The 19,921-nt window shown below is 55.4% G+C and overlaps 1 protein-coding gene across 4 annotated transcripts in view; it reads right to left on the bottom strand.

Moving 5' to 3' along the window:
• Nucleotides 1-4,191: 4,191 nt before the first annotated feature.
• The window catches only part of CCDC14 (coiled-coil domain containing 14), a 323,631-nt gene continuing 307,901 nt past the window's right edge, over nt 4,192-19,921 (bottom strand). Inside the window, exons 1-13 of one of the 4 annotated variants that reach the window (XM_075317003.1) lie at nt 19,802-19,888; nt 16,948-17,003; nt 15,611-15,686; nt 10,857-10,929; nt 10,655-10,777; nt 9,973-10,116; nt 9,815-9,897; nt 9,237-9,711; nt 8,679-8,820; nt 7,897-7,970; nt 6,772-6,969; nt 5,801-5,933; nt 4,192-5,170 (exon numbers count right to left, since the gene is read on the bottom strand). In XM_075317003.1, coding sequence (XP_075173118.1) covers nt 4,246-5,170; nt 5,801-5,933; nt 6,772-6,969; nt 7,897-7,970; nt 8,679-8,820; nt 9,237-9,711; nt 9,815-9,897; nt 9,973-10,116; nt 10,655-10,777; nt 10,857-10,929; nt 15,611-15,686; nt 16,948-17,003; nt 19,802-19,831 — 2,532 coding nt within the window. In that variant the 5' untranslated portion in view covers nt 19,832-19,888 and the 3' untranslated portion in view covers nt 4,192-4,245. Of the gene's footprint in view, nt 5,171-5,800; nt 5,934-6,771; nt 6,970-7,896; nt 7,971-8,678; nt 8,821-9,236; nt 9,712-9,814; nt 10,117-10,654; nt 10,778-10,856; nt 10,930-15,610; nt 15,687-16,947; nt 17,004-19,801; nt 19,889-19,921 lie in introns of those variants that run through there. The other 3 variants (XM_075317002.1, XM_075317004.1, XM_075317005.1) reach the window with 3 other exon arrangements.

Below are 19,921 nucleotides of genomic sequence, written 5' to 3'. Positions count from 1 at the left end.
CTATATGCCATCATCCTGCTCATATGCCCCCATCCTGCTCATATACCCCCATCCTACTCATATGCCCCCATCCTGCTCATATGCCCCCATCCTGCTCATATACCCCCCATCCATCCTGCTCATATGCCCCCATCCTGCTCATATACCCCCATCCTGCTCATATACCCCCATCCTGCTATATGCCATCATCGTGCTCATATACCCCCATCCTGCTATATGACATCATCCTGCTATATGCCCCCATCCTGCTATATGCCATCATCCTGCTATATGCCCCCATCCTGCTATATGCCCCCATCCTGCTATATGCCATCATCCTGCTATATGCCATCATCCTGCTCATATACCCCCATCCTGCTATATGCCATCATCCTGCTCATATACCCCCACCCTGCTCATATACCCCCATCCTGCTATATGCCATCATCCTGCTATATGCCATCATCCTGCTCATATACCCCCATCCTGCTATATGCCATCATCCTGCTCATATACCCCCACCCTGCTATATGCCATCATCCTGCTATATGCCCCCATTCTGCTCATATACCCCCATCCAGCTATATACCCCCATCCTGCTATATGCCCCCATCCTGCTATATGCCATCATCCTGCTATATGCCCCCATCCTGCTATATGTCCCCATCCTGCTATATGCCCCCATCCTGCTATATGTCCCCATCCTACTATATGCCCCCATCCTGCTATATGCCCCCATCCTGCTATATGTCCTGCATCCGTGGCACACAAAAAAATAAATAAACGTTTATATTCATCTTTCCTTGCTCCCTGCAGCATCGCTCCTCTTCCGTCTGTGCCGGCAGTACAGTGTGGAGCCGGCCACGCTCCCTGCAGCATCGCTCCTCCGTCTGTGCCGGCAGTGCGGTGTGGAGCCGGCCACGCTCCCTGCAGCATCGCTCCTCTTCCGTTTGTGCCGGCAGTGCGGTGTGGAGCCGGCCACGCTCCCTGCAGCATCGCTCCTCCTCCGTCTGTGCCGCCAGTGCGGTGTGGAGCCGGCCACGCTCCCTGCAGCATCGCTCCTCCTCCGTCTGTGCCGGCAGTGCGGTGTGGAGCCGGCCACGCTCCCTGCAGCATCGCTCCTCTTCCGTCTGTGCCGGCAGTGCGGTGTGGAGCCGGCCACGCTCCCTGCAGCATCGCTCCTCCTCCGTCTGTGCCGGCAGTGCGGTGTGGAGCCGGCCACGCTCCCTGCAGCATCGCGATGTCCTCCAGTCTGTGCCGGCGCGGCTGTGTGGACATGTGCGCACAGCGATGTCGTCATCGCTGTGAGCCTCGCTAGTCTCCACACAGCGCGGCCGGCAGACAGGAGGACATCGTGGTGCTGCAGGGGAACGGTGAGTGTACGGATCACTGCACCCCGCACTGATGATACGCGGGGAGCAGTGAATAGAGCCGCACATGATCACTCCACGCTGTAGTTGCCAGGGGTGATCATGCGGCCGGCTGTTTAGTAAGCGCGCATCCCCCGCCCACCTGTCAGTGCCGGCTTCAGCGCTGAGAGATGGGCGTGCATATGTAATGAGCGGGCGCACATGGTCACGGCAGGCGCTGCTACAGCCTGCTCGTGCCCTCATTCCCCGCAGCCACATTCAGACTATAAGACCCACCCCCCACTTTCCCCCAACATTTGGTGGGGGGGGAGTGCATCTTATAGTCCGAAAAATATGATATTCATTCTTGATGGCCTTCTTCTTCTTCAAAAAAAAGGCATTAAAAAAACCGCATCTGGTTTTTGACACTTTTTTTTTGCCTCAATGTGGAAATTTGTTGCAGAAATGTTTTGCATCAATTCTGCAGCGTGTGCACAGGGCCTAGTTCTTATGCAGCGTAACCCTTTATGGCAGAGGGTGATGAGTCAGGAAGGCTCCGAGGTGACCGCTCATCTGTAACGTCCTGGAAACCAGAAATATGGAGTAAGACAAACCGCAGACTCCCACTCCATCATACAGTGTAAACCCTTAGTCTCCCTCCGCTCTCTATACAGACACATCTGCAGGGTTTCCCCTCCGCTCTCTATACAGACGCATCTGCAGGGTTTCCCCTCCGCTCTCTATACAGACGCATCTGCAGGGTTTCCCCTCCGCTCTCTATACAGACACATCTGCAGGTTTCCCCTCCGCTCTCTATACAGACGCATCTGCAGGGTTTCCCCTCCGCTCTCTATACAGACGCATCTGCAGGGTTTCCCCTCCGCTCTCTATACAGACGCATCTGCAGGGTTTCCCCTCCGCTCTCTATACAGACGCATCTGCAGGGTTTCCCCTCCGCTCTCTATACAGACGCATCTGCAGGGTTTCCCCTCCGCTCTCTATACAGACGCATCTGCAGGGTTTCCCCTCCGCTCTCTATACAGACGCATCTGCAGGGTTTCCCCTCCGCTCTCTATACAGACGCATCTGCAGGGTTTCCCCTCCGCTCTCTATACAGACGCATCTGCAGGGTTTCCCCTCCGCTCTCTATACAGACGCATCTGCAGGTTTTCCCTCCGCTCTCTCTATACAGACACATCTGCAGGTTTTCCCTCCGCTCTCTCTATACAGACGCATCTGCAGGTTTTCCCCTCCGCTCTCAATACAGACACATCTGCAGGTTTTTCCCTCCGCTCTCTATACAGACACATCTGCAGGTTTTTCTCTCCTCTCTCTATACAGACACATCTGCAGGTTTTCCCTTCCTCTCTCTATGTAGACACATCTGCAGGTTTTTCTCTCCTCCTCTCTCTATACAGACACATCTGCAGGTTTTCCCCTCCTCTCTCTATACAGACACATCTGCAGGGTTTTCTCTCCTCTCTCTATACAGACACATCTGCAGGTTTTCCCCTCCTCTCTCTCTACAGACACATCTGCAGGTTTTTCCCTCCTCCTCTCTCTATACAGACACATCTGCAGGTTTTCCCCTCCTCTCTCTCTACAGACACATCTGCAGGTTTTTCTCTCCTCCTCTCTATACAGATACATCTGCAGGTTTTCCCCTCCGCTCTCTATATAGACACATCTGCAGGTTTTTCCCTCCTCCCTATAAAGACACATCTGCATGTCCCCCCCCCATCCTGGCTTTCCTCAATTCATCCTCCCCCCCCATCCTGCCTTTTTTCCATCCATCGCCCCCCCACCCCTCCCCCGTCCTGCCATTCCTTCATCCATCCCCACCCTCAACAATCCTGCCTTTCATCTCCGCTGTGCCATGAATGTGTGTTGTGAATGTCATCCGAGTAGGTGCTGGTGTGGAGCGCCCTCTGGTGGCCAGGAATGGTAGTGAATCTCAATCTGTGACCCAAACAGGTGTTGGAGTTGAGAATCCAGGAAATCTTATTGCAGATCAGCCTGGTGTATTTGGGAGAGCTGTTTCTGCCTGGCGGCCACTAGTCATAGTTGTTTTCCTGCTGCTTCTGAAGATGGCTGGGAGTTTTCCCTTCAGTTTCTCCCATTTATTCTGTGCCTGAATCTACTGCAGATAAGTTTACTAGTTTTGTGCCTAATTGCTGGATTTGCACTTAAAGAGTGTTTCTGCATATTCTATTTGGTTCCGTGTTTGGTTTCTTGTATGTGAGGCTCTGTAGTTCTGCTTTTGTGAGCAGGGCAATTCCTCCAGCAAGAAAGGGAGCTTGCACTCTGTTCACATTTGGCTTATTTGTACTTTAGAATATTTGTTCTGTGATTTTATTCCTTTCCATTATATCTGCAGTCCTGTCTAAAGTGTCTGGCACAAGAGTACCTGATATAGTGGGGGAGAGACCATGTGGCCTCAGTATTTTTTTTATTATCAGAAGTTTGGTATTTTTTTGCTGGCTGTAATCAGTTATCTGTCCTGTTGTATCTAGTACGTCGGGCCTCACCTTTGCTAATCTATATTTTCTGTGTATTGTGTTTTCTTACATCACCGTTGTTGCATGTCGGGGGCTTGCTATTTCTTTGGGGACTGCTCCGAGGCAAGTTAGGATTCCTCTTTTCTATCTTTGAGGTGTAGCAAGTTTCTCCGGCAGTGACAAGATGTCTAGGTATGTTAGGAACAGCCCACTGCTACTTCTAGTGTTGTGTGATAGATAGGGGATTGCAGTCAGCTTAGTTTCCAACGACTCCTCTTGTGGTTTTGTTTTTTCCTGATTAAATGGGATTTTTTGTGATCGTCCACAGTTACCAGTTCATAACAAATTGACTCCATGTCTGTAATTATTGGTTTTATTACAAATATTTCTAGAAATCACACTTTACATTATACATTCCTTCAGGACATAGTTGGGGTGGGCCTCTGTGTCTTCCGGACGCCGTTGTGTAGGGTCCGCTGCAGTTCGGCGATGTTGGCGTCCAGGGCAGCAAGGCCGTTCCTGAAGTCCTGCTCGTCGTGGGAGGTGAAGGTGGAGAAGGAGCAGATGCTCCAGTCGGGTTTTCCCTCACACACTGAGCGCTCATTGGTTGGATCGCTCCGGACCTGAAGACTCCTCATCTGTGGTAGGACGGGGGGCTGGTATGACGGACTTGGGGTCTCCGGTAGAATCGCTTCTAGCCTGTGGTCGTGTTGAGGAGTTTCGGAGGAGGGATCTGATGTGTGGGGCAGATGGCGTGAATCTTTGAGATCCGCGAGATTCTTGTCAGTGCTCCTGCGTGGGATGTGATTGTGGCCCGGATAGCCGGAGCCCAGGTCTCCCGGCACGCTGTGAACCTCGGGTGGGGTGCACATCCGCCTCAGGGACACATCGTACTTACATGGGCTGCTCACCAAAGGCAAGTACAAGGTATCATCCGGCCGCTGCTCGGTGCTGCTGAGATAAAGCGATTCACTGCCCGGCTCCTGGGGGCTGTAATTGGGGGCTGCAGGACGAGCGCTCTGGGGTCCACCATTAGTCATGTGTGTCTGACTGGTCCTATAGTCGTCACTCATGTCAGCGGTCGCCCCTTTCCCGCAGCTTGCCTGGCCGCTGGGTGGGAGCAGAGGTCTATCAGAGTATACGGCGTCCATGCCTGTGAACACCTGGTCTGTCTCCAGCCTCTTCAGATAATTCAGTATGGAGGTGCTGGCGGGACCCTCCTCACTGCGGACCTGCCTGTCATAGCTGCCCAGCGCTGCCCGGGTCAGGCTGCTGCCCGGTTTGGGTTTCGGGGCGTCTTTACCGAGATCGCAGAGCAGTTTGGCCATGCTGGCTTGTAGACTCCTGTAAAGAGAGACAGTGGCTTTATAGAAGAAGCCTGCGGAGGAGCACCACAACTCCCAGGCTTCCCGTGCAGCTCAGTAAATACATGATTGATGCGGGTATCAGGACAGCGGGTCCTTCTGTCTATGGACCTCGGCCCTCCACATTAATGGCACAGCTGCTGCCAGCGATTGGCTGCAGGAACGGAAAATGCTGCAATGCCGCGGATGAAGACATCAGGCGGTAACTAAGAGTTATTCCACCTCCGAAATAACTGCTCAGACACCGACCGGAGAGCCACGAAACGGCTGCACCACGCAGAGTCCCCGTCTATTGCTATGGGAGTTATGGACTCTGTTCTCGGCCTCCAGTAGTCCAGATTCATTCTGGCCTCAGCCATAAGAGGCCGAGTGGAGCCCCCCGATAATCCGGAGATCCCGCATATCTACATTGTGTGAACGAGGCCCAAGATCTGCAGGAAGACTCGCGCCCCGCGAGGTGGGACATTCACGTGTGTGGGAACCAGCACACCTTCTATTAGAGACGTCACTCCACAATAGGCTGTATAGGAGGGGTGCGGAGGAGGACATACTCCTCCCATCACGCGATTCATGGAAACGATATTTAGTGCGGAGGGCGACCAGGATTTACCGTGTGAGTTCTCGGAGTCGGGCGACCTCTGCATCCCGCTGACGAAGGGCGATCCCCAAAATCTGGTTCTCCTTCTCTGCAGCCTCCAACTTAAACTGGACGGACGTCACCTTCCCCGTGGCCTCGGCCACTTCTGAAAGACACAAATATATTGAGGAATTCTGGAAAAGGCGACAGGTCGTCCAGCATCGCTGCAATTACAGGACAGGTAACGCCGGAGCTTACAGTAATCGTCACGGGGTCACCGCTGCTCCACAACCTTAACACTACAGCGCCCCGAGAAAAACCGCCCTCCCGGGCAGACCCCGCAATGTCACCGCTGTCTTCCAGACCCCCACTGGACGTGTGACGGCTGCAGCCCATCAGTGGCTGTAATGTTAGGTCACGTGACGGCCAGGAGACCCGGAGCCGACATCGATGGAACGTTTATTGTACTGTGGGCACGTTTTCATTTGACAAGGGGTTTCCCCATTTTAGCAGATTGTCGCCTCTCCTCGCTGATCACTAGAGGAGGCTCTGAAGTGAGGACTCCAGTCTGGGCACGTAAGGAGCGCCGGAGCCGGCACCTATGTCCGACTGCCCCAGAGACAATGAAGAGCAGGTGCAGCCATTGCTTCCAGGCCCTTCAGGACCCAGGGACTGGTGGCGTGGTCTCCACACAAGCACGTCAGGTCACGCCCCGAGCATAGTGGCTTCATATAGCCCCCCTTCAGGACCCAGGGACTGGTGGCGTGGTCTCCACACAACCACGTCAGGTCACGCCCCGAGCATAGTGGCTTCATATAGCCCCCCTTCAGGACCCAGGGACTGGTTGCGTGGTCTCCACACAAGCACGTCATGGTGGCGTGGTCTCCACACAAGCACGTCAGGTCACTGTAGCATCAGTGCACGCACCGAGCATAGTGGCTCCGTATAACCCCAGCCCCCTGGGGGCCCCTGACCGGGTGGAGGGGAGGGGGGGGGTCACTTGCCTTTCTGCATAGTGGCAGATGTGATGTCGCTCTGCTGCGTCATGTGACATATTTCCCGCTCCTTCTCCTGGATGCGCTGCGCCGTCCGCCTGCTTTCTTCTTTCTGTGCCTCCAGCGCCGTCCGCAGCTCCTGGTGTTCCCTCTGCAGAGACTCCAGACTTTTCTGCAGGGCCTCATTCATGGACTGAAGAGAGGTCACTGCGGAGGACAGTACAAGGCCACACATTGCTATCATCCCTACCGCCCTCCAGCTGCAACATGGAGACGTCCGCTGATGTCAGGGGGGGGGGGGGGGGGCATCGGCAGGATTTGTAAATAGTAGGCGGGTTACCGCTGTCAATAGTTAAGGCCTGCCCCCTCTGCGTTACAAAAAAAAAAAGACCACCTGATGTTACCCCATCTATGTGTGAGCCTGTAACCAGGAGTGGGAGCGCAGACATCATGGCGTCTTACTGTGCAGATAACAGCAGCTCCGCTGCTCAATCACTGGCTCTAATCTTACAGAATCAAGAACATTTCCATTTCTCGCGGCTTGTACAACGCTCGGCTGCTTCTATAATCCAGGCCAGTCACTCAGGGGGACACGGTAGTGGGACCCCCATTTTACAGACAGATGCAAGTGGCCTGGTTTCCTGCTGGCCTCTACTTTCTGCCTGTATGATGCCAGGGAGACATGTGAGCACAGCAGGCACGGGCAGGATCTCCACAGTAAGAAACGCGCCAGCGGGAAACAAGAGTACGGGCGGGACCAGGCAAGCGTCTCGTCGGGACGCAGCGGGGGACCAGGCAAGCGCCTCGTCGGGACGCAGCGGGGGACCAGGCAAGCGCCTCGGTAGGGATGCAGCGGGGGACCAGGCAAGCGCCTCGGTAGGGACGCAGCGGGGGACCAGGCAAGCGCCTCGGTAGGGACGCAGCGGGGGACCAGGCAAGCGCCTCGGTAGGGAAAGTTGGGGTGTAACTTTTTTTTTTTTTTAATTTAAAAAGGAAAGGTGTCACCCGTTACAATCTGCCAAGACATGAATCAGGTCAGAAGGCTCCTTTAAATCTAATCTTAACATTTGGGGATTTTTTTTTTTTTTTACCCCAGAAACCCCTTTCTCTATACTACCCCCTTCAGTAATTCACCTTCAGAGCTGCACTCCTCCGTCCTGGCCCCTCTCTCCCGGTCTCTGAGCTGTTGGTTGAGGATTCGCAATCTCCTGGAAACAATGAGGACAGACAGAAGCGTTATATCATGGCCACCCAAACCTTCAGCCTTATGATTTCTGCACTGGAGGTGAAGAGCTGTGCTGCCATGTTGCTCGGATGCCGCAGAGGAGCGGCGTCTATTCTATTATTCAGTAAATGTAATTTCGGCCATTTCTCCGATTCTTGCTCGCTCAGTACAGTTGTTAGAGAGAGATGGAAAGTGACAAAAGCCATAATTTACAGACCCCGCTGAATGTAACATGAACCCGGCGGGATCGTTCAGATGAAGATGGCGGCTCAGGAGACGTCTCATGGCAGACGGCAGCTTCATCCACAACTGGTGCCGGAGAGGCCGACAATTAGGAGGAGCCGTGTGCGGAGCGCACCGCCGGGTGCAAGCGGCAATGTGGACTGATGGTGGAGAGTCATTCCTGGGATCATGGCTCAGCGAGTCGCCCGGTGCCCATGGACGGCAGCAGCCACAACCCCATTAGTCTGAAGGAGCCTTATTCTGCGGCGGTCAGTAAATGTCACGTCTGTATGAGAAATGGAGCTCTCGCCCCGAGATCGGGGTCCATGGTGTGACACACAATAATGTGGGGAGGTAAAGTCAGGGGTGCAGCCAAGGCCTAAAAACCTCCCCTCTGTGCGATACACATTAATAGCGCCATCATGGACGACACGCCGCAGACGAGTTACCTGCGCAGCAGATGCGTTACCTGCGCAGCTGTGCATTCTCACTCCGCAGAGGCTGCAGCGCCAGGGCGATCTCCGCATGAACATTGATGTCGCTTACAGCAGCGGGCAGCAGCGAAACGCGGTTCTCCAACTGCGTAACCAGACGTTTCGCCTCCTCGTCACCTGCAGGGGGCACAGACCAGGATACAAAGTGCATCATTAGGACACTCAATTACCAACGACTGTAACCAGGGAATCGCCACATCTACAACCATCACCGGCAAAACGTGCAGCAAATGACCAGCCAGAGATCATGTGAAGCGTCCCACCCCTCTGAGCGCACAGCCACATTACCAGGAAGGGTTAATGGGTATCAGATTGGTGGAGTCCCGGCTTCGCCCTGATACTGAAGACCTCTTAGGAGCTTTGCACGAGCCCAATTAAGTTTCCCCTTTTCTGGACTGCGCCCCTCTGATTTGGCGCCTTGCGGCGTCTGGGTTCACATGGACAGTTTTGGTGGTTGCAATCTACGGGCCCCACAACTGCTGCCTTCACCATTCGGCCCCAGTGACATGAACACCCCCAATAGTCACACGTACCGCGATCCGCCACCAAGGACTTGATATCCCCCAGTAGACATTTCACCGTCTGTATTTTCTTCTCTGTCTTCTCGGGGGTCTGATGTTTACTAAGGCTTGTTTGGCAGCCGACCGCACGCACAGGGGCTGCACCAGCAGCGTCGTCATCATCGCTCTGTGTCGGGGGTCCCCCTCGCTCACAGTCAGACTCCCCGGTATATGCTGCAGCCTTGTTCTGCAGGGGGATGTCAGTCTGTTGTAGCTGAGCTAGGTGCGCGGCCACACACTGCAGCAGATCTGCGTCCCTGATCACACTCTTGTAGCTCTCCGGCACACGATGCGCTGCTTGCTGGCCGGGGAGCATCATGGCATTCTGAAGTGCAGGTGCTTCTGTATTGCCCGCCACCGAGAAAGCCGATGACCCAGGCATGGAGGATGGAAAGTGAGCGATGCCCCCTGGTGGTGCGGTCTGGCAGAGACCTGGATTACCGCACATCTACAAGGTAAGAGCAACAATATCTTATCTACAACATTCAATCACAGAAACATTCAGAATTCTGGAGGCAAAAGACAAAGAAGACACTAAACACGTCACCCACCCGGGGGGCTGCAGGACGCTGGGGGGACCGGGCTGGCGTAGATGTCGGGAGCCGACAGTTATACCGAGCCGAAGCCTCCGGACCTGGGGACGGCACAAGAGAAGGGGTTAAACGTAGCATATCCACCGTGTGTGTCAGCGGGGAATTCTGGGAAGTACCTGGAGCGGACACGCCGATTAACCGCTGCATCTGTGTAGTCACATGATCCAGATCATATGGCGGCACAATCAAAGGCGGAGAAGTCACACGGCGTCGCTGTGCAGCAGCATTACACAGCGCAGGGGCCGCAGTCCTGAGAGGGCCTGAAAAAGGACAACCATTAATGAGGCGTCAGAAGCCCTGATAACCAGGACGAACATGGCCGCGCAGAGACGACACAGGCCGCGCAGAGACGACACAGGCCGCACAGAGATCGCCCGCCGCTGGTGCCATGTTAGGGTGATGCCTATGTACACCTCATCCTATACCCCGGACGTGCATGGCCGCAGAGATGACACAGGCCGCAGACATGACACAGGCCGCAGAGATCGCCCGCCGGTGGTGCCACGTTAGGGCGATGCCTTTGTCCACCTCATCCTATACCCCGGACAAGCATGGACACATGGGGATTTCCCACCGGTGGTGCCACATTAGGGTGACACCTCTACCCCTCATCCTATACCCCGGACGAGCATGGACATATAGGGATCGCCCACCGGTGGTGCCACGTTAGGGTGACGCCTCTGTACCCCTCATCCTATACCCCAGACAAGCATGGACACATAGGGATTTCCCACCTGTGGTGCCACATTAGGGCGACGCCTCTACCCCTCATTCTATACCCATGCTGGTGTCACTCACCCCTCTCCTTGTGGACGTGAGCGGCCGTCGCCTGTTTTCTCACCGCAGTCTTCTTCGCTTTCATGGTGGAGGATCTGACGTTCCCTTTGGTACAAGGCACGGTGTGAGGCTTCAGCTGGCTCTCTGCGTGCCCAGGATAGGAGACATGCAGTGAATGCAGAACTGCGGCCACGTCCCCCCCAGACCCCGGGCGACCCCGTACCTTTCACGTCACACTGTAACAGGTCATGTAGCAGTGCAGCACATCGGTCCAGCCCGCGATTAATGACCAGAACCTGCAACAGAAACAATCAACACCTGAGACCCCCTGCAGCGTCCGCTCCCATCAGGTGGATAATGGGGATTCAGTCGCTATTAGAGGATACTGAACCTGCAGCAAATTGGACATAACCTCACAGGAAGCCCCACAGATGGACGGGACACAATTGTTGACACCTTTCTAAAATTCTAAGTATACAACTTTGTTTCAAGCAGGTGACGCCTATACGATCTCACCGATGGCAAGTAACAAGTGCGGGCAATATGAAAATCACACCTGAAACAAGGCAAAAAAAGGGAGAAGTTCCCTCAATCTTTGTATTGTGCGTCTGTGTGTGCCGCACCAAGCATGGAGAACAGAAAGAGAAGAGAACTGAGGACTGGAGAACAAAAAACAACCCATCGGCTAATCTCCCTGGACTGCAGAGAAAAACTAGTAAGAGGTTGTAACACAGGATAATCTGGATGGTGGATAAGCCCCAATCAGGATCCAGAGAAATCATAGTATCATAGTTTTTAAGGTTGAAGGGAGACTCTAAGTCCATCTAGTTCACCCCGTAGCCTAACATGTTGATCCAGAGGAAGGCAAAAAAAACCCCAATGTGGCAAACAAGCTCCAATGGGGAAAAATGTCCTTCCTTCGTCCACATCCGGCAATCAGACTAGTTCCCTGGATCAATACCCTGTCATAAAATCTAATATACATAACTGGTAATATTACATTTTTCAGGAAAGGCGTCCAGGCTCTGCTTAATGTTAGTAGTGAATCCCTCATTACAACATCATGCGGCAGAGAGTTCCATAGTCTCACTGCTCGTACAGTAAAGAATCCTCGTCTGTGATTATGATTAAACCTTCTTTCCTCAAGACGTAGCGGATGCCCCCGTGTTCCAGTCGCAGGCCTAGGTGTAAAAAGATCTTTGGAAAGGTCTCTGTACTGTCCCCTCATATATTTATACATTGTGATTAGATCCCCCCTAAGCCTTCGTTTTTCCTGTCTTGGTGTTGCAGCCCCCCCATTCCTCTAATAATCTTGGTGGTCTTCTCTGCACCCTCTCCAGTTCAGCTATGTCCTTCTTATATATCGGTGAGCAGAATTGTACACAGTATATAAGTGCGGTCGCACTAGTGACTTGTACAGAGGTAGAACTATATTTTTTTCATGAACACTTCTACCTCTTTTAATACATCCCATTATTTTATTAGCCCTGGCAGCAGCTGCCTGACACTGTCCACTAAAGTGAAGTTTACCATCCCCCCATACACCCAAGTCTTTTTCTGTGTCTGTTTTACCCAGTGTTCTACAATTAAGTACATAATCATAAATGTTATTTCCTCTACCCAAGTGCATGACCTTACATTTATCTACATTAAACTTCAATTGCCACTTCTCAGCCCAATCCTCCAATTTACATAAATCTCCCTGTAATATAAAATTATCCTCCTCTGTATTGATTACCCTGCAGAGTTTAGTATCATCTGCAAATATTGAAATTCTACTCCGCATGCCCCCAACAAGGTCATTTATAAATATGTTGAAAAGAAGCGGGCCCAATACTGACCCCTGTGGCACCCCACTATGAACTGAGACCCAGTCCGAGTACGTACCATTAATAACCACCCTTTGTTTCCTATCACTGAGCCAGTTTTTAACCCAGTTACACATATTTTCCCCTATCCCCATTATTCTCATTTTATGTACCAGCCTTTTGTGTGGCACCGTATCAAAAGCTTTTGAAAAGTCCATATACACAACATCCACTGCATTTCCCTGCTCCAGGCTTGAACTTACCTCTTCATAGAAGCTGATCAGTTTGACAGGATCGATCCCTCATAAACCCATGTTGATCTCTGTCATAAGGTTATTTTTCTTGAGATACTCCAGTATAGCATCTCTCAAGAAACCCTCAAGGATTTTACCAACCGTAGAGGTTAAACTTACCGGCCTATAATTTCCCGGCTCAGTTTTTGTCCCCTTTTTGAATATTGGCACCACATTTGCTATGCGCCAGTCCTGCGGTACTGACCCTGTTATTAAGGAATCTGAGAAGATTAAAAATAATGGTCTATCTATCACAGAACTCAATTCCTGTAGTACTCTGGGGTGTAGCCATCCGGGCCCGGAGATTTGTCACCCTTAGTGATTTCGAGGCGGCGGCGTACTTCCTGCTGGGTTAAGCAGGTAATATTCAAGGGTGAATTTATGGTATCACTGGTCATGTCATCTGCCATGGCATTTTCTTGTATAAAAACCGTAGAAAAAAAAGTCATTCAGCAGGTTGGCTTTACCCTCATCCCCTTCCACCATTTCACCAAGACTATTTTTAAAGGGGGCCAACACTATCGCTTTTCAGTTTTTTACTGTTTATGTAGTTAAAGAATATTTTAGGATTATTTTTACTTTCTCTCGCAATGAGTCTCTCTGTCTCAAACTTAGCTAACTTAATTTGCTTTTTACATATTTTATTTAATTTTCTATAATTATATAATGCCTCATCACTACCTACCCTCTTTAATTCTTTTAAGGCTTTCTGTTTTTCTTTTATTGCTTCCCTTACAGCTCTATTTAGCCATAGGGGTTTCCTCCTATTTCTAGCATGTTTGTTCCCATAGGGTATATTTTCTGCACAAGCCCTATTCAGGATGCTCATAAAAAAGTCTCCCATTTGCTTTGTGTACTTTTATTACTTAGTACATCATCCCAGTTTATTGCACTAAGATCATCTCTCAACCGTTTAAAATTTGCTTTCCTGAAGTTTAGTGTCCTTGTAGCCCCTCTACTATACATCTTACTAAAGAATACATGAAAACTTATTATTTTGTGATCACTATTCCCCAAGTAACCCCCAACTTGTATATTTGATATGCGGTCTGGCCTATTGGTTAGTACAAGGTCTAGTAGTGCTCCCCCTCTTGTGGGGTCCTGTACCATTTGTGACAGGTAATTATCTTTCATTGTTATCAAAAATCTATTTCCTTTGCTGGAACTGCAAGTTTCTGTTCCCCAATGTATATCAGGATAGTTAAAGTCCCCCATAATAATTACCTCTCCGAGACTCACTGCTTTATCAATTTGCTTTATGAGGAGATTCTCTACCTCTTCCATAATATTCGGCGTCTTATAACACACCCCTATCAGTATTTTATTATTCATTCTCCCCCCCTTATCTCCACCCATAGGGACTCTACATTCTCAGTACCCTCACATATGTTGTCACGCAGGATGGGTTGTAAGGATGATGTTACATATAGACACACCCCTCCCCCTCGCTTATTTGTACGGTCATTCCTGAATAGGCTATAACCCTGTAAATTAACAGCCCAGTCATAGCTCTCATCCAGCCATGTCTCTGATATCCCCACTATATCATCATTTTCTTCCAACAATATTCTAATTCCTCCACCTTATTTGTGAGGCTTCAGGCATTAGTGTACATGCACGTTACGTATGACTCTGTACCTGTATTCCTGCTTACTGTATTAACTGTCCTAACCCTTCCCCCCGTACCACCCCCAATTTCATTACTTGTGCCCTGGTCACTATCTGCACTACATTCCCCTTCTATAAAGTGAATACCCTCACCCCCCATTCCTAGTTTAAACACTCCTCCAACCTTCTAGCCATTGCAGGCTGAAGGCAGAAATGCAGGCTGTCCTGTAGCTCAGGGGCATCAGTGTCAGCGAGAAATATCCGTCCATATCTGAATGACATGAAACACCATGGAGGAGACCCCGGAGGACCCCACTGCTGACACCGAGACAGAAAAAAAAAGCCACAATGTACATGAGGAACAAAAATCCTTCTGGGAAAGCGTCTTGTGGACAGATGAGACCAAGACAGAGCTTTTTGATAAAGTCATCATTCTACTGTTTACCGAAAATGGAATGAGGTCTACAAAGTAAAGATCACAGCGCCTACAGGCACATATGGTGGAGGACAGAGGTTTGGGGTTTTTTTGCTGCCTCTAGCACTGGGGGCCCTGTGTACGAGACATCAGGAAATCTGAAGATACTAGAGGATTCTGGGTGGCTATGTAAAGCCCAGGGTCAGAAAGCCGGATATAGTCCTAGGTCAGGGGTCTCCAGCAGGACAATGACCCCAAACACTTCAAGAAGCCCCAGAAATGGATGGAAGCAAAGCCTTGGAGAGATCTGAAGAGGCCTTTTGACTCTGAAAATTGACTCTGAAAATTGGGAGAATAGAATAGAAGACGTCTTCACATATGAGAGGCCTGGACGTCCTCCCCCCCCTGACATTACAGCTCCCATGTGATCGCTGTATGAGCTGCTTATGTTCTGCGGTTCTATGATAAGGATATTAGGGACTGGTACCCAATTCTGATAAGTGTCTGTAGGTTTGAGCCTATGGTGGAGCGGTCCCTGTGGTGCTTCTGGTACGTGTATGTTTAGGTGTTTTTACCCCCCAGGTGTGTGGACCACGTGCTCCACCAACATCGAGTCCAATCACAGCTCTGTAAGCGTGCGGACACTTGTCATTACCATGTACCTGGAAGATTTCTGCTACTTAATAAACAAAATATGAGAGACCTGGAGAGGTTTATAAAGAAGAGTGATGAGCGGGTGAGGACGTGACTGGTGCCCCCCCTGGTACTGACAACCGCTCCATCAGCGCAGGACACATCCCCCCCTCAGTATCGCACACAGCGGCGAGTGCCACCCCCAACTGAAGGCTCCTACCTGGTCTTCTGAGTCAGTAGAGCAAAGAGAGTACCCCGAATCTACAGACGTGGTGGAGGATTTCCGAACTGCCCACCTACAACAAGAAACAAAGGTCTAAGGTTAACAAACAAGAAACCGACAACAGACGTGTGCAGCAAAGAGAGGCGCGAGCCTGCACCCCAGAAAGGAAGAGACGTGTGCAGCAAAGAGAGGCCCGAACCTGCACCCCAGAAAGAAAGAGACGTGTGCAGCAAAGAGGGGCCCGAGCCTGCGCCCCAGAAAGGAAGAGACGTGTGCAGCAAAGAGGGGCCCGAGCCTGCACCCCAGAAAGGAAGAGACGTGTGCAGCAAAGAGAGGCCCGAGCCTGCACCCGACAGCAAGAGATGTGTGCAGCAAAGAGGAGCCCGAGCCTGCGCCCCAGAAAAGAAGAGACGTGTGCAGCAGAGCGGGGCCCGAGCCTGCACCCCAGAAAGGAAGAGACGTGTGCAGAAGAGAGGGGCCCGAGCCTGCACCCCAGAAAGGAAGAGACGTGTGCAGCAGAGAGGGGCCCGAGCCTGCACCCCAGAAAGGAAGAGACGTGTGCCTCAAAGAGGGGCCCGAGCCTGCACCCCAGACAGCAAGAGACGTGTGCAGCAGAGCGGGGCCCGAGCCCCAGACAGGAAGAGACGAGTGCAGCAAAGGGGGGCCCGAGCCTGCACCCCAGAAAGGAAGAGACGTGTGCAGCAAAGAGGGGCCCGAGCCCCAGACAGGAAGAGACGTGTGCAGCAGAGAGGGGCCCAAGCCTGCGCCCCAGAACGGAAGAGACGTGTGCAGCAGAGAGGGGCCCGAGCCTGCGCCCCAGACAGGAAGAGACGTGTGCAGCAAAGAGGGGCCCGAGCCTGCACCCCAAAAAGGAAGAGACGTGTGCAGCAGAGAGGGGCCCGAGCCTGCACCCCAGAAAGGAAGAGACGTGTGCCTCAAAGAGGGGCCCGAGCCTGCACCCCAGACAGCAAGAGACGTGTGCAGCAGAGCGGGGCCCGAGCCCCAGACAGGAAGAGACGAGTGCAGCAAAGAGGGGCCCGAGCCTGCACCCCAGAAAGGAAGAGACGTGTGCAGCAAAGAGGGGCCCGAGCCCCAGACAGGAAGAGACGAGTGCAGCAAAGAGGGGCCCGAGCCTGCACCCCAGAAAGGAAGAGACGTGTGCAGCAAAGAGGGGCCCGAGCCTGCACCCCAGACAGCAAGAGACGTGTGCAGCAGAGCGGGGCCCGAGCCCCAGACAGGAAGAGACGAGTGCAGCAAAGAGGGGCCCGAGCCTGCACCCCAGAAAGGAAGAGACGTGTGCAGCAAAGAGGGGCCCGAGCCTGCGCCCCACTCACCTCTTCTTAAAGGTTACAGGTCGCAGGGGCAGAGGCAGACGACCAGAGGAGAGGACCTGGAAGCAGAGACTGAACATTAATACTCAGAACCCAAAATCCAAGTTATCACCATAATCCTCATCACCCAAGTCATAAACACACCTGCACCCCGCACCCTCCGCTCCTCACCCTGCCGGCCCCCCTCAGTCTCCTCCGGTCCCCGTTCCTCAGCCTCCCGGCCCTCCTGTCCCAGCTCCTCACCCTCCCGGCCCCCCTCAGTCTCCTCCTGTCCTCACCCTGCCGGCCCCCCCTCAGTCTCCTCCTGTCCCCGCTCCTCCCCCTGCCGGCCCCCCTCAGTCTCCTCCTGTCCCCGCTCCTCCCCCTGCCGGCCCCCCTCAGTCTCCTCCGGTCCTCCCCCTGCCGGCCCCCCTCAGTCTCCTCCGGTCCTCCCCCTGCCGGCCCCCCTCAGTCTCCTCCGGTCCTCCCCCTGCCGGCCCCCCTCAGTCTCCTCCGGTCCTCCCCCTGCCGGCCCCCCTCAGTCTCCTCCGGTCCTCCCCCTGCCGGCCCCCCTCAGTCTCCTCCGGTCCTCCCCCTGCCGGCCCCCCTCAGTCTCCTCCGGTCCTCCCCCTGCCGGCCCCCCTCAGTCTCCTCCGGTCCTCCCCCTGCCGGCCCCCCTCAGTCTCCTCCGGTCCTCCCCCTGCCGGCCCCCCTCAGTCTCCTCCGGTCCTCCCCCTGCCGGCCCCCCTCAGTCTCCTCCGGTCCTCCCCCTGCCGGCCCCCCTCAGTCTCCTCCGGTCCTCCCCCTGCCGGCCCCCCTCAGTCTCCTCCGGTCCTCCCCCTGCCGGCCCCCCTCAGTCTCCTCCGGTCCTCCCCCTGCCGGCCCCCCTCAGTCTCCTCCGGTCCTCCCCCTGCCGGCCCCCCTCAGTCTCCTCCGGTCCTCCCCCTGCCGGCCCCCCTCAGTCTCCTCCGGTCCTCCCCCTGCCGGCCCCCCTCAGTCTCCTCCGGTCCTCCCCCTGCCGGCCCCCCTCAGTCTCCTCCGGTCCTCCCCCTGCCGGCCCCCCTCAGTCTCCTCCGGTCCTCCCCCTGCCGGCCCCCCTCAGTCTCCTCCGGTCCTCCCCCTGCCGGCCCCCCTCAGTCTCCTCCGGTCCTCCCCCTGCCGGCCCCCCTCAGTCTCCTCCGGTCCTCCCCCTGCCGGCCCCCCTCAGTCTCCTCCGGTCCTCCCCCTGCCGGCCCCCCTCAGTCTCCTCCGGTCCTCCCCCTGCCGGCCCCCCTCAGTCTCCTCCGGTCCTCCCCCTGCCGGCCCCCCTCAGTCTCCTCCGGTCCTCCCCCTGCCGGCCCCCCTCAGTCTCCTCCGGTCCTCCCCCTGCCGGCCCCCCTCAGTCTCCTCCGGTCCTCCCCCTGCCGGCCCCCCTCAGTCTCCTCCGGTCCTCCCCCTGCCGGCCCCCCTCAGTCTCCTCCGGTCCTCCCCCTGCCGGCCCCCCTCAGTCTCCTCCGGTCCTCCCCCTGCCGGCCCCCCTCAGTCTCCTCCGGTCCTCCCCCTGCCGGCCCCCCTCAGTCTCCTCCGGTCCTCCCCCTGCCGGCCCCCCTCAGTCTCCTCCGGTCCTCCCCCTGCCGGCCCCCCTCAGTCTCCTCCGGTCCTCCCCCTGCCGGCCCCCCTCAGTCTCCTCCGGTCCTCCCCCTGCCGGCCCCCCTCAGTCTCCTCCGGTCCTCCCCCTGCCGGCCCCCCTCAGTCTCCTCCGGTCCTCCCCCTGCCGGCCCCCCTCAGTCTCCTCCGGTCCTCACCCTGCCGGCCCCCCTCAGTCTCCTCCGGTCCTCACCCTGCCGGCCCCCCTCAGTCTCCTCCGGTCCTCACCCTGCCGGCCCCCCTCAGTCTCCTCCGGTCCTCACCCTGCCGGCCCCCCTCAGTCTCCTCCGGTCCTCACCCTGCCGGCCCCCCTCAGTCTCCTCCGGTCCTCACCCTGCCGGCCCCCCTCAGTCTCCTCCGGTCCTCACCCTGCCGGCCCCCCTCAGTCTCCTCCGGTCCTCACCCTGCCGGCCCCCCTCAGTCTCCTCCGGTCCTCACCCTGCCGGCCCCCCTCAGTCTCCTCCGGTCCTCACCCTGCCGGCCCCCCTCAGTCTCCTCCGGTCCTCACCCTGCCGGCCCCCCTCAGTCTCCTCCGGTCCTCACCCTGCCGGCCCCCCTCAGTCTCCTCCGGTCCTCACCCTGCCGGCCCCCCTCAGTCTCCTCCGGTCCTCACCCTGCCGGCCCCCCTCAGTCTCCTCCGGTCCTCACCCTGCCGGCCCCCCTCAGTCTCCTCCGGTCCTCACCCTGCCGGCCCCCCTCAGTCTCCTCCGGTCCTCACCCTGCCGGCCCCCCTCAGTCTCCTCCGGTCCTCACCCTGCCGGCCCCCCTCAGTCTCCTCCGGTCCTCACCCTGCCGGCCCCCCTCAGTCTCCTCCGGTCCTCACCCTGCCGGCCCCCCTCAGTCTCCTCCGGTCCTCACCCTGCCGGCCCCCCTCAGTCTCCTCCGGTCCCCGGTCCCCCTCAGTCTCCTCCGGTCCTCACCCTGCCGGCCCCCCTCAGTCTCCTCCGGTCCCCGGTCCTCACCCTGCCGGCCCCTCTCAGTCTCCTCCGGTCCCCGGTCCCCCTCAGTCTCCTCCGGTCCCCGGTCCCCCTCAGTCTCCTCCGGTCCCCCTCAGTCTCCTCCGGTCCCCCTCAGTCTCCTCCGGTCCCCCTCAGTCTCCTCCGGTCCCCCTCAGTCTCCTCCGGTCCCCCTCAGTCTCCTCCGGTCCCCCTCAGTCTCCTCCGGTCCCCCTCAGTCTCCTCCGGTCGCCGGTCCCCCTCAGTCTCCTCTGGTCCCCGGTCCCCCTCAGTCTCCTCCGGTCCCCGCTCCTCACCCTCCCGGCTCGGTCTCCCGTTCTCGCCATCCTCTGACAATGTGACGGCTTCTGCTTCTTGTCTCAGCCGCGCCGGAAGTGTTGCCTTGGAAACCAACGAGAACCGGAAGCTCCGTACAG

The sequence above is a fragment of the Anomaloglossus baeobatrachus genome, chromosome 7 (genome assembly GCF_048569485.1).
Source record: "Anomaloglossus baeobatrachus isolate aAnoBae1 chromosome 7, aAnoBae1.hap1, whole genome shotgun sequence".
NCBI classification, from domain to species: domain Eukaryota; kingdom Metazoa; phylum Chordata; class Amphibia; order Anura; family Aromobatidae; genus Anomaloglossus; species Anomaloglossus baeobatrachus.
The sequence above is the reverse complement of the archived record's forward strand: the minus strand, read 5'-3'. Positions and strand labels throughout refer to the sequence as shown.